This window comes from Lonchura striata, chromosome 6 (assembly GCF_046129695.1).
Source record: "Lonchura striata isolate bLonStr1 chromosome 6, bLonStr1.mat, whole genome shotgun sequence".
In the NCBI taxonomy this organism is placed as follows: domain Eukaryota; kingdom Metazoa; phylum Chordata; class Aves; order Passeriformes; family Estrildidae; genus Lonchura; species Lonchura striata.
The window spans coordinates 25,350,649-25,364,267 of NC_134608.1; the positions used below are offsets into that span (position 1 = coordinate 25,350,649).

The window sequence follows — 13,619 nt, forward strand, 5'->3', positions numbered from 1 at the left end:
TCTCTATGGCTTAAATAAATGTTACTGTTGAGAAAGTATAAAACACTGGACAAGGAAATTATCATCTAAACCAAAAATAAATTGTCAGCACTTGTAAAGTATTTTCCCCAACCCCCTGCCCTAATCTCAATGTATTTTCCATAGATGAACAAAAATTCTCATTACCATCTGACAAGGACACCAAGACACAGAAGGAAGTCACTAGGAAAGGCAGTGGCAGGGATAGCAGGCAGAAACAAGTGCAAAACCAAACAATATGCATTCCTGACTTCTGAGCTAGCACCACCCATGGACCTCCCCATGGTTCAAAATCTGGAGAGTCATCACTGCAATACTGGATGGCTGTCTGAAATGTGGGAGAGATGAAAAGAAGCAAAACACACGCAGCCCAAATGAAATTAAGATAGAAAAGCTCTGAGACAAAGATGAGTGAAAACAGAAAAGACAAAAAGTGGAAGCAGGTAAAATGTGGTAAACATTCCAACACAGTATTCTTTTCTCAATGCTAACAAATGGCAATATTATTTGAAGCAACATAGTTACAGTCAAGACATTTTTAAGAAGCAAACTATACAAGTAATCTTGTCTTTATGGACTCAGTTCAATACAAAACAAGCACTTTGCAGAGAATTTTTCAAGTGGCATTTTATTTCAAGTGACAATGGTTATAGAGCAGTTCCTGAAAAGGTGTTTTTCCCTTTAATAAAGGTTTTCCAGAGTAGACTGCTTTGTTCAGGGAATACTACAGCATGAGTTGGGGAAGCAGCAGATGCTGCAGGGCTGCCAGAAGAGTCTTCCTGAAAGACACCAGGATAGGCTCAGCACTCCTCAGAAAGCCATCTCCTGGCTCTCTGGGGTTTACTCCTGGAGCTGGGGAGATGCTGCAGCTTTTTCAGTGTCATCCCTTTGGCCACTGCAGGTTTCTGCACCATCTCCTCCTATCCATGTCTCCTAACACTCTCAACAGATGCCTGCCAGACAGCCAGATCAGCTCAATTGTTTTGCATCTCTATGTGTACACTCTGCAAAACAGGGAGGGAAAGTTTGCTGGTGGTAGCAAGAACACTTATTCAGGCAGGGAAATGAGGAGTTAATAGCAAAGTGCAGAAGACAAATGGCCAACTTTAATTCATGTCACCAACTACAGAAGACTCCAATAAAAAGCCTCAGACAGGCTAAAAATCCCAAGGGTCAGTTCATATTTTCCTCACGACCCATATTTCCCCCGCAACACATGAGAGTGTGCTCTTTCCTTTTCCAGAAAAAAAATACATTAAGAATGACAGAGAAGGTCTCGTCCCCTGAGAGACATCCCCAGTTTTTGAGCTGCCATATTTATCATCTTTCTGGACACAGGGAAGGAAAAGGGCAAAGCTTGGAAATAAGGAGCAGGCTACCTCATCCAGACATAATATAAATGTCCAAAGACTTACACAGTAGGATGTACTGGGTCTGGCTGAGCTGGAGTTAATATTCCCCACAGCATTAAGGCTGTGTCTCCAACATTCCCCCTCACCAGTACACAGGTGGTGGGCAAAATCTTGGGAGGGGACATCATAAGACAGAGGACTCAACCTGACCAAAGGGATATCCCATCCAAAAGTCACCTCCTCAGAACAACATCCAAGAGAAAGAAGGGGGTGAGGGAAGGGTGTTTGTTATTATGACCTTTGTTTTCTGGAGCAGCTGCTATACTGATGCTCTACTTCCCAGGGAGTGGCTGGGCATCACCGGTCAATGGGAAGTAGAGAATAAATACTTTATTTTTCTTCACTTCTGCATGCAGCCTTTACTCTTGCTTTAATGAACTGTCTCTATCCTGATTCACAAGAGTTTTTCCATCTCATTATACCCCTACACCTTGTCCTGTTGAGAGGAGTGATAGAGCAGCTTGGTGGGCACCTGGTGTCCAACCAAGACCAATCCACTACAAAGAGAGAAAGTAGACAATTCAAAGAATGCTGATCTTTTAAGGATTGGGATTTGTCTGGATTTTATGCAGCTCTTACTTCAGCCACAGTAGTAAACAGATGATTCATGCACAGTTCCCTAAAGATATCTCCCCATTAGCTATCTGTTGGAAGAAATTACAGGCTTTCTTTCCAATAAGTAAATGAAGCAGAGCACAGCTGCAGTTAGGGTACAATTAATCAAGAGAACCCAGACACAATGGCCATCAATGCAGTACAAGGATGACATGAAGGTTACAGAATCCTAGAATATGCTGAGTTGGAAGGGACCCACAGGGATCATTGAGTCCAACTCTTAGCCCTGCACAGGACCATTCCCAAGAGTCCCAGGAAAGAGCACCAAAACAAACACAGCAAACCTTACAGTGATTTTTAATTTGTTCCGACTGTGTTAATCTCACAAAGTTTTTAAGGAAAAGTCCGTTTTCCTTATGGACTGGGAACATGACTCAAACTGAAGGAACTAAACTAAATTCACATTTTGTATTGCTTATTGACGTGACCCTCCATAAGGCTCAGGCTCTGCAGAGAAGAACTGCAATACAGCAGGGCTGTTACCTCACTGCAGGACTTCCCCCCACACGCACAGCACAGCACTCACAGTGGCTCCAGTGATATCCTGCTTCACACCATGAACAAAAGAAAAGGGAATTTTAAAAAACCCACCTGTTTCCATTCATTGCCTTACTGGGAAAATAGGGGAATGCCAACTATGCAACCTTTAAAAATTATTCACTGCACCTTCTATTAAAAAATATTTTCTGCACAAATGGATACACACTGACTAAATCAACTAAAAGAAAAAGGCAGCTATAACCAAATCCATGATGGCATTTATACTGATATAAAGAATTTAAAGAGTTTTTAAATAATTTATTGTTTAATCACTAGGGCGTGGGTGGCTCAAGTCCATTCATACCTTGGCAAAAGCACAAATAGTTGCATTTTTTTTGCATTCCACACTAGCTCATGCACTATTTCACCACCATCTTATACTGGTATGTACTGGTGGTGCCCCAGAAAGGGGTGTTTCCACCTTCTCCCTTTCCTCAGCCATTCATTCCTGGCTTTGTTCCCTCAACTACCTATGCACACATGCTAGCACATGGAGAAAGACTCGAGTGGATGAACTCGGCCCATACAAGAGTTTGTAGTCTCCACCAGTTCCCTCTGCTGAGGTTACAACACAGAGGACTGTCCTGGCATGAAAATGCAGCCAGGAAATGGAATGAGACTGGTAGCAGGTGAGACTAGTGGGATCACCTTTTCTCATAGCATTTGACTATGCTAACTGGCTAAATTATGAAATGACATTTTATGAAATGCAACTCTCAGCCTGGAATATTAGAGCAAAGCAAGAGAGGTTGGTTGTAAAAAAACAGAATTGTAGGAATTATTGTTTGAAAAAGCAAGCAAGAAAAACATGACTAGTTTTGCTACCTTAATTAATTCATTTAAAGTTTTTTTTAAATAAGTGTACCTTCCAAAAGTATGGTTTATACAGCGAGAAATATTTGGAAAAGCAGCAGTAATAAATATAAAAATAGTAATTTTTTGTAAGACAATACTATTTCAGCTTCTGTAAATACATTTATAGATTTATAGAACAGAAATATATGTATTTCTTCCCATACCAGATTACAAGCTTCAAGACCACAACAAAAATGAGGGAAAGAATTCATTATTAGTATTTACTGATACTATGTTAAACATTAGAACAGAAATAAACATTTCAAAACAAAGAAAATATAACTAAACAATTAGTAAGAGTAATGAAAGTAATCCACATGAGTATTTTGAAATAATTTTAATGTCTGTAACAGTTCTAAGTGTATCACAAGTTCAAAATCACAGAAAAATTGAATCTCTTGAACATTTTTCTTCTCAAGTCTAAATAAGAAATATGTTGGCAACTAGAAATAAAAATCATGGCATTAGTCAAATTCTTGAACCATCCAAAAGGTCTACTACCTAAATGTCAAAACCCAAAGTAATCTAACTTACAAAGGAGATACATGAGCAAATTCAAAGAGACAAATACAAGAAAGGCTATTATGTTCCTGACAATGTACAGAGCTCAAAAATAAGAATTAAAAAAACCCCACACTAAAACGTATTCAAATCACTGCAGAAAAGGCTGTTTGTCACTTCCTCTGAACAATAAAGTTTTTGTTCACATCAGGAATGGTGGAGAGACACTAGTTAAATTAAAAAATTTAAAACTACAGTATTAAACATATACTTTCTCCAGAAGAAGTCACAATACTTTAAGCTTTGTACAGCAGAAAAAGCAGTGCTTCCTCTCTTGTTTAATGACAACATCCTCAAGTGAAAGGAAACAGCAAATTCTGATAAACAGAATATTATACTGCACTTAATTATAATGTAACTACCCCTATTATCAAACAGGGTGTATTTTAGAGAAGTGAAAACATTCCATTTTTAACAGTTTCATAAAATACAAAGTTATGAGGGTTGATTTGTTTTCAACAATGCTTCTTGGTATCAGAAGAAAAATATAGGAATGAACATCATGTGTGAGAAATAAAATTCAGCTGTCCAACTGAAACCCAGCCAGTTCTTTTTTTTAAGGCGCCTTGGTGGAGCATTCTTAAATCTGTTTGCTGCTATGCCCAACAGGTTGAATATTTCCCCTACAGTTTCAAAGCCTGGAAATCCCCTTCAAACCCTTCTAAACAGGATGGCTTTTCTCAGTATTGTGTATGATATCTCTATGTACCCTGGATTGCACACAATATGTTTGGCCTCTGTTACACGAGCCTGAGTTCACAAATAACCCCTGAGTCAGGAACTCCTGTGGCTGTAGCCTTGGCAGGCACTGTCAGGAACAGGAAGGTGCTTGCAGGCACTGGCTGTGATGTGCTTGTGCTGCCTGTTCACAGCTCTGCCCACAGCGGGCACTGCTGGTGCAGGACTTGGCTAATATCCATGGGAATAGAGGTAGAGGAGGAAAATGGCACACTTATCCCAGGCAATACTGTGCCACATTCAGAACAGGACTGACATATACGCTAAGCCCCTTTGGGTCATTTAGGGGCAAATCATGGAGTTGGAAGGGGAACCAAAGCTTTACAGAAAAAAAAAACGTATGAATCTAAAAGGTAAGAGTAGGAATTTTATGTTCAAGGTTCCTTGGAAATAGCACCACCTCATTCAGTTGCAAAAGAACACTGAGATGAATGGGCTACTTCCTCTTTGTCGTCTCCTTATGTTCTAGAAGAATATCCCTGCTTAGCTCAGATCTGGTGTGGGAATTCACATGAGCACAACCCCATCTCTTCCTGCCTTCTTGACAGCACATACACACATCTCCCATGAGCTTCCTTCCCACTGCACAACAGTCCTTTCAGGCTTATCAGAGGTATGTAGGAGCCACAAAGGGAATGAAATTACAGCATTTGCGTAAACACCCAGGAGCAGCTGCAACATGAAAGTCATCACAGCAAAAGTTGATTCTGACTCTCAGCATACCAATTATATCCTCTCAGGTTCAATGGCATAGCTCCCAATTAAATGCAGCCAGGGTAAACAAGCATGTGACAGAAAATATCACGTAGAAATTTGGTACAAAAGGTGATAGTCTTACTATAACTGTTTTCTTTCTATGGCAGCCTGCAAGGTTACAGCTCTCTGTATTAGATCATCATATGACATCCTAGTAGACCTTCCAGAAGCTATGCATAAGGATCTGAATTGATGCCTATTTTTAATGTGTAACATTTCATCACAGATAATCAGTTTTATAGTTCATGCAAGCCATCTTTTCAACATATTTGTAAATAGTGTTCACTACCATTCTGATGTACAAACCTATGCTGTTTGATTTTCATTGTTAAAACTAATTACAAAAAAGACTTATTTTTTTTAATCACTGCACAACAACCTACTTTTGGGGGTTCCTCAACAAATCAAGTCTTTGCTCCTCATTTTCTACTCTGAATACATTTATTCTTAAGTGATGGAAATAAAATAATGCAGCGATGCTATTGCAAAAATAAGACAAAATACTATTCCTCAGTGAAGAAAAAAACTGATTCCAAATGCATTTATATATTCAATTTGAAACATGGTTGGAAAAAATATTTAGAGCTCAAAGCAACTCAAACTGTTTCCCTGAATAATCATTTCATTGCAGGGAATATAGATCCACTAAAGAAAACTAGTTAGGAGAAAAGAAGGAATACAAAGCTAAAGTGTCCTGTTTGAATTACAGCCACTACACAAGAAATGACTGACTAGAAAATGAAATCCCCCTTCACCTTCTCAAATGTATTTGCTCACATCCTTATTTCAGCCTCATCATCTAGTTCCCCTCTGGAAGCCCCTGGCTGCAGAAGAAGTCACACAGTCTGACATACCTAAAATGGGCAGCATATTTTCATCACCACATGTCTGCTTTCATAGCACAAAGGCACTAAAAAGTCCCAAATTTATTTCTGGAAACATCTGATACATTATGACACTGTTTTGCCACTACTCCCACATCCATGTTCAAAATTCACTGAGGAAGCAGACTTTAAGCTTACAAGCAACAGTAAACACACCGAGTTCATCCCCATTCAGGAGAATTATATATATATATATAAAAGCTGCTGATACAGAATTGGAATGAGATCAACTTGAAACTAACAAGTAGGTAGCCCTGGAGTGATAAATTATGGAATTTCAGCTATCACACAGACTAACAGAATCTACTGACATCAAAATTTAATATAGTGTATTGTGTCTTTGTTTCATTAGATTGTATGCATTTAATCAATCAGGCTCTCACACAGGGGAACATAATTTCTACTACTCTTCAGATTGTATGTGAAGGTCCTGTTACACAGAACTCCCTTCCTAAATCTCTCCACCTTCAACTGGTACTGCCAACCTAGCCCTGTCTACCTGATCCATTTGAAATTTTCAAGCCATACAGCATTCAATAAAATACAGCCTTTTGTTTATTTTATATTATAGAACTTCAATATCTATTAAAACTTAAAATGAATGCTACATTTTGAAGGAGAATTTTATTCTCATGTACAATTCACAAGTATATTAGATGAAAAGTCCTGAACTGATAATTAGATCTGTGTGGAAATTAGATGACTGCACAATAGGCTGCATGTATTACAAATACACCAAGACTGTTTCAAGTTTCTGTAACTGACAAACATGAAAGCCTGAAGAATAAACCTGGTGTCCTCTTCCATATTTTCAAAGCTGGTGAAGAACTGAGGTGCCAGCTGCAGCAAACACCCAATCAATACTCAAAGCCCACACCCAAGATGTGGTGTGGGCTCCATCTAGTGGGACTCAACTTTGTTCTGTATTGCTACCACCAAATGTGTTATCTCCACACAAAATGTGTCAGAAATAGAATCATTAAGATTGGAAAAAACCTCCAAAATCATCAAGTCCAATCTGTGACTGATACCACCTTGTCAACTAGACCACAGCACTCACCCCATCCAGTCGTTTCTTGAACACCTCCAGGGACGGTGACTCTACCACCTCCTTGGGCAACCCATTACATGTTTTATCACCCTTTCAGTCAAGAAATTCTTCCTCATGTCCAACTTCAACCTCCACTGGCACCGCTTGATGTGATGCTATGCTCTCTTGCCCTGTTGACAGTTGCCTGGGAGAAGAGAACAACCCCCACCTGGCTGCAGCCTCCTTTCAGATACTTGTAGAGACCAGTAAGGTCTCCCCTGAGTCTCATTTTCTCCAGGCTGAACAATCACAGCTCCCTCAGTTGCTCCTCCTATGACTTACTCTCCAGACCCTTGACCAGCTCCATTGTCCTTCTCTGGACATGCTCCAGCACCTGAATGTCCTTCTCATGGTGAGGGACCCAGAACTGAATGCTGGATTAGAGATGTGGCCTCACCAGTGCTGAGTACAGGGGGACAATCACTGCCCTGGTCCTGCTGGCCACACTATTTCTGATACAGGCCAGGATGCCATTGCCATTCTTGACCACCTGGGAACACACACTGGATCATGTCCAGCTGCTGTCAAGCAGCACCCCTGGGTCCTTTTCTGCTGGGTAGTATTCCAGCCACTTTGTCCCCAGCCTGTAGCACTGCCTGGGGTTATTGTGACAGAAGTCCAGGACCTGACATTTTGCCTTGTTGAACCTCACAAGATTGGCCTTGACCCATTGATCCAGCCTATCCAGATTCATCAGCAGAACCTTTCTGCCTTCCAGCTCAACACTCCCACCCAACTTGGTGCTGTCTGTGAACTTGCTGAGGGTGTATTTGATCCCCTTGTCCAGATCATCATCAAAGGCATTAAACAGGACTGGTCCCAGCACTGAGCCCTGGGGAGCCCCACTGGTGCCCGGCTGCCAGCTGGGTGCAGCTCCTTTCACAGCCACTCTCTGGGCCTGACCATCCAGACAGTTTTTCACCCAGGGGAGAACATACCAGTCCAAACCATGGGCTTCCCCAGGAGAATGCTTTGGGAGGCAGTGTCAAAAGCTTTACTGAAGTCACTGCAATATACTGTAGTGTCTGAAATCGGGCCCTATCATATGTTCACCATGACCTTTGAAAAGCTTGATACTGTATACTGTAATTATAAATATGAAAGTGCATCTTTAAAACTGAGGAGCAGTTTACAGGTTGGTGGGTTGTAAAAGGTGACAGAACAACACCATAACCAGTTCTTTACTTTTTTGCCAGCTCAAGATGTCTTATTTTGTTCCATTCACTGGATTTTATTCCATATTTAAAATTCAGCTTTTGGAAGATCAAAAGATTTTAATTTTTTAATGTGAAAACCCCCCACATTTTTATTATTTCAGCATCCATTAACAGCTGGCTGAAAATGTAAGAACAAATAAAATATGAAAGATGTTGAGATTTAGATGCAAATTATAAACACAGCTGAAAAAGACACATAGGGTACTTCATGGCCTATCTAATGACCTATCAATTTAAAGCAAAGAAAAAAATTTCTGTTTTTCTCAAAGTGCCTGAACATTACTTTCATATATATTACTTGTATATGTACTGCACATTACTTCTATCCAATGAACCTGAGAGTGTAAGAGACCTACCTTTGGACTTGTCTTTCTAAAAGTGTCAGTTCCATGTATCACATCTCTTATTATTCTCTCACTGAGATGACTGTATTCCTGTTCGGTGAGGTTACTTTCCTCCAGCTGATGCTTGCAAACTGGGCATTGTCCACTGCAATAATAGTGAAACAAGAAAATAAAAGGAAAAAGGCTTTTAAATAAGAAATTCATTAAATATTACTAACTTGTCAATAGTCTGTATATGAGAACAATTTCTTAAAAGAGCCCCAACATGGTACAATCATACGAAAGTCACTAGCTCTTATATTCTTTTTATTTTCTTGAAACCACTTTAATTTTGTTCAAATACTTATCCAAGTAGGCTACCTCAAACTTGTTTAGTTCAAAATAAAGTGATCTTACAGTTCTAACAAAATAATCACTATGGAACCACTTGTCACCATTTTGTTCACAGATGCTTAACCCATGATAAAATGTAAGGTGATCTAAGTTTAGCTCTCAAAGTCTTAAACTGTTTACAGACAGTAAGACAGAAAATAGACTTAGTTCTCAGTCAAGACAATTGACTTTAGGATTTTAAAACTCTTAAAGGCTGGAAAAGGCTGTCTAAAATATGATAAATTATTATAACAGAGTACAGTACCACACATCCTTACATAATAATAATCTATTTTATAGCATGAACTATCACTGTTCTTTCAAGGACTTCAAAAACTGTGGGTTCTACATTGTGCTTTTACTTCACAGTATGCAACATAGAGTATTTTTATAAACCACCTAAAACCCCCATAATCCATTGGAGACATCCATAATTCATACATTTATAATTGCCGATTTGCTACAAAAGCATAAAGCAAGGTTTCAAATAGAATAACATTTAAAACAGCAATTTACAGACATTAAGAAAACTGCACTGTAATAGAAACACACACCCAAATATACCTGTGAAAATGTAAGAACCATTTTGTCTTCACTGAAAATGAGATAGGGAGAAATCTTTCATCTGTACAAATTAACTGCAGTGTGCAAACAGTATCAGTTTTCAAAAAGAGAACACTACACACCACAGCTGCTCTGCTATAGACCGTGTTAAACAACAGTACCATAAAGCCAACCAAAAAGGAAGTCTTTAAATCCTAAACATGAGACAAATAAGCCACACAGTAAAATGGCACCTCTTATTTTTCACTGTGATTTTCTGTCTTGGCTCTGCTAAGCGTAACTCTTTTCCAAATATGCATGCTGGGTCTTGTTTAATGTGCGAGTTGGAAACTGGAGTTTGCCAAATCATACATTACAACAAAGGCTCATATTCTCAAGGACTGAAATACTTTTGTATATAGGGAATGCAATTTTTTTTGTATTTTAGAAGGAGGGGTTCAATATAGACGAATCAAAACAACACCTCACTTATAAAAAGAATTTTGCATTTACCTGTCTTTAACGTTGGTCAGGTGTCCTCTCCAGTTCCCTCCTGGTAAACTAATAGGTATGGAGGGAAAGATAAATAAAAACATTAGGTAGGCTCTTATTTAAAAATATCTGAATTGCATGTCAGAATAATTATATTTTGGTCAACATTTAGAAATAAAAAAAACCAAACAATCATCTACCTTACAAAGGAATTATATAAAAATCCATATTAATTTAGTAACACCTGGAAATATTATATAAACAACCAGCATTTAACAGAATGCAAAAAACTAACACCATCAACATCAGCAGTTTGTGCTGTCCCCAAATTTTAAGAAACACACCAACAATCAGTGTGCACTGACAACTTTTAAGTTACTGCCCAACACATTCATAAGCCATTCCAATAATGGTAGTGCATTCCCACTACCACATTTTCCATCCAGGAAGACTAACTTGTAAAATGGCTCTGTAGTTCATATCAATCAAAACCAACAGCTAAAAAAATCACAGATGGGCTCACATCCAACCTCATGACAAATATGGAATGGGCTCAGGTGAACTCCATGGTACATGGGCACTGTAACTAGTTGTAATCTGCGGAGTCAGACAATCACTACTCATGATAAGTGTGACCAGCTAAATATTGTGCTAAAATATAGACCCTTCTATTAAGATTGCATAGAATACTAGGAGATTAACAAAGTCAACGCGTTTAATCTTCATTTTACCTAGTGGAATTTGCTGCCTCTTTCTTTAAAGAGAGAAACTATCTAACTTTCAACTAGCTTACTACTTCTACACTCCAATAAATTACAGGAAAAGCCCTCATACACCTGTCAATTTTCCTTATCTAGCACCCCAGAAAGAGAGTAAGTCAGCTGAATTTGAATTGCCATTGACCCAACACAATTTCCTAATTTTTGTACCAAGGAACAATATTTAACAGGTAAAAGAAAAGGTGAAACCAGTAAAAAATTTAAACTTTCACAGTAATTTGTAAGCAAAAATAAAATGCATCTTTTAATGACAACATGTCTCTTGTGGAGACACAAAAATAAAAATGAGATGTTGAATGGGTCTCAGAATTGATCTGTGGGATAATCTGAATTCCTCCTCCTCATAAACTGCATCTTGCTATTTAAACTTTATTTACCTTTCAAACCATAGCTTTATACTCCGCATAAATGTTTTGTGAGGGTATATTTGGTTCTCTCTCAAATATAAGAGGATACCAAAGAGCTCTTTTTGTAACTCAGCACCTTTCATACCCCTGCTGAAGTCAAAAAATGACTGCAGGACATCCAAGGTTGGGACCAAACCTTTAGCCAACATTTCATTGTACAGTTCAAAGGCGAGTTTCATTTCTTGGTGATGGCTGGCTGCTTTGATACAAGATTCATAGCACATCCGTGAGGGAATCATAATCTTTTTTACTTCTTCCAAAACAGTCAAGGCCATTCTCCATTGATTTGAATTGCTCAACCCCCTGATCAAAAGGCTGTAAGCCCCACTTTCTAAAATCTTAAACCTGGCTTTCATTATGTCATGCACATCACGGATTTCTGAAACCTGTCCCTGCTGAACACACAGGGTCAGGTATTTGACCAGCACACTGTATGCAATGTCCCCGTTACGCTTTGCCAGGTGGGTCAGCAAGGACTTAGCCACATCAATGGGGCTGTTGCACCTGATCATACTGTTCAGCATCACCTCTTCAAATATTTCAGGTGATTGGAAATCTTCCCTTAGTTTGTTCCATTCTTCAGCCTGCAAAGGTTTTTCTGGAGGTTGCACTTTGCTAAACTTATGCCTTGACAGAACATGACTCATTGACCATTTCTTTGCAGCTCCAACAGAGGAAGAATAGTGGAATTTCCCTTCAGGTATTTCTTTAGTCTCCTCATCCCATCCTTCTCCTTCTTTGCAATCAATTTTAGACTTTTTCTCAGTAGGTAAGACATCAGTTTCTTTGGGGTCCACTGATAAAGCAGTGCTGGAAGATGTCATAAAACTGAAAGAGTTAATTTTTTCCCTATTAGGGATGCCCAAAGAGACAGCAAACAGGTGTTGGCATCTTGAAAAAGGCCAGAATATGTGACATTTCCATAGCAAAGCCTGAAAACCCTGCTGACTAATTTGAGAAAAGAGTGCCATCACAAGACCAAATTGTCTTACGGTTAGTATGATGAGGTTATAAAATGAAAAATACAGTTTGCATGGGGATGTTTATTAATAGAAGCCCAAGGGCTGTCAAGCTGTATAAGCTTGTTTCATGAGTCCTTTTTGTCTCTTACAGACACAATGGTAAAATCTTTTTCCACAAAAATCAATCGCTTAGACTGTGAGGACAATCATCCAAAATGAGGGTATCCTTCTTTCTAGAGAAGATGTTTTACATATTCCTGTTTGTTGGTCACAGCAGCAACGTGTACTGTCAACGCTGTACGCAGAAAGGCAACACTGACGCAGCTACACAAAAAGCACGGGGTTTTTCTTCCTGCCTTCGTCCCAGTTAAGTCAGGAGATTTCCTAAAAATAAAAATAACACCACGACATCATGACCTGCTCCGTGGTTTCCTGTGATATTACATCTGCATGCTAGCAAACACCAAACCCAAGGTAGCTCGACGATCCTGCAGGCAGTCTCAGGGTTCCTACATTGCTTCCCACACATTTTTCACTTAGTGACAAACTCCCGTTTAACTTGTTTTCCCAATCCCAAACCCTTGGTAACGCCCCTGCCAAAGAGGCAGAGCAACACCGCGGGCGGTAATTACACTGGGGTCCCGGGTACACGTTAGATTACCCGGATAACTAGCGGGAGGTCCGCAGGCTGCTCCGCCTTACGGGGAGACTCCGCAGGTCCCACGTGCCTCACTGGGCGCCCCGCGGCCCGGCCCAGCCCGGTACCGCCGCCCTTCGGGAAGCCTTTCGGGAAGCCTTTCGGGAAGCCTTTCCCGCTCGCCCCTCTCTCCCCCGTCCCTCCGCGGGGGGCCCACCTGAGGCTGCGCGCGGCGGCCATGCGCGGCGGGCGCGTGCCCCACCGCAGGGCGGGCTAGCTTCCCATTGGCCCGGAAGCGCGTGGCGGGCCCGGGCCCGCGCGTGGAGCCAATCGCGTCTCAGCGGGCGGGACGACACGTGATCCGCGCGCCCCGGCGGGAGGGACGGGGCTGCTCCGC

General features: G+C 40.3%; 1 protein-coding gene across 2 annotated transcripts in view; it reads right to left on the bottom strand.

Moving 5' to 3' along the window:
- The window catches only part of PRORP (protein only RNase P catalytic subunit), a 38,281-nt gene extending 24,667 nt beyond the window's left edge, over window positions 1–13,614 (bottom strand). The window contains exons 1-4 of one of the 2 annotated variants that reach the window (XM_021542691.3): window positions 13,440–13,614; window positions 11,594–12,969; window positions 10,459–10,506; window positions 9,043–9,175 (exon numbers count right to left, since the gene is read on the bottom strand). In XM_021542691.3, coding sequence (XP_021398366.2) covers window positions 9,043–9,175; window positions 10,459–10,506; window positions 11,594–12,594 — 1,182 coding nt within the window. In that variant the 5' untranslated portion in view covers window positions 12,595–12,969; window positions 13,440–13,614. The other variant, XM_021542692.3, reaches the window with a different exon arrangement.
- Window positions 13,615–13,619: the final 5 nt, after the last annotated feature.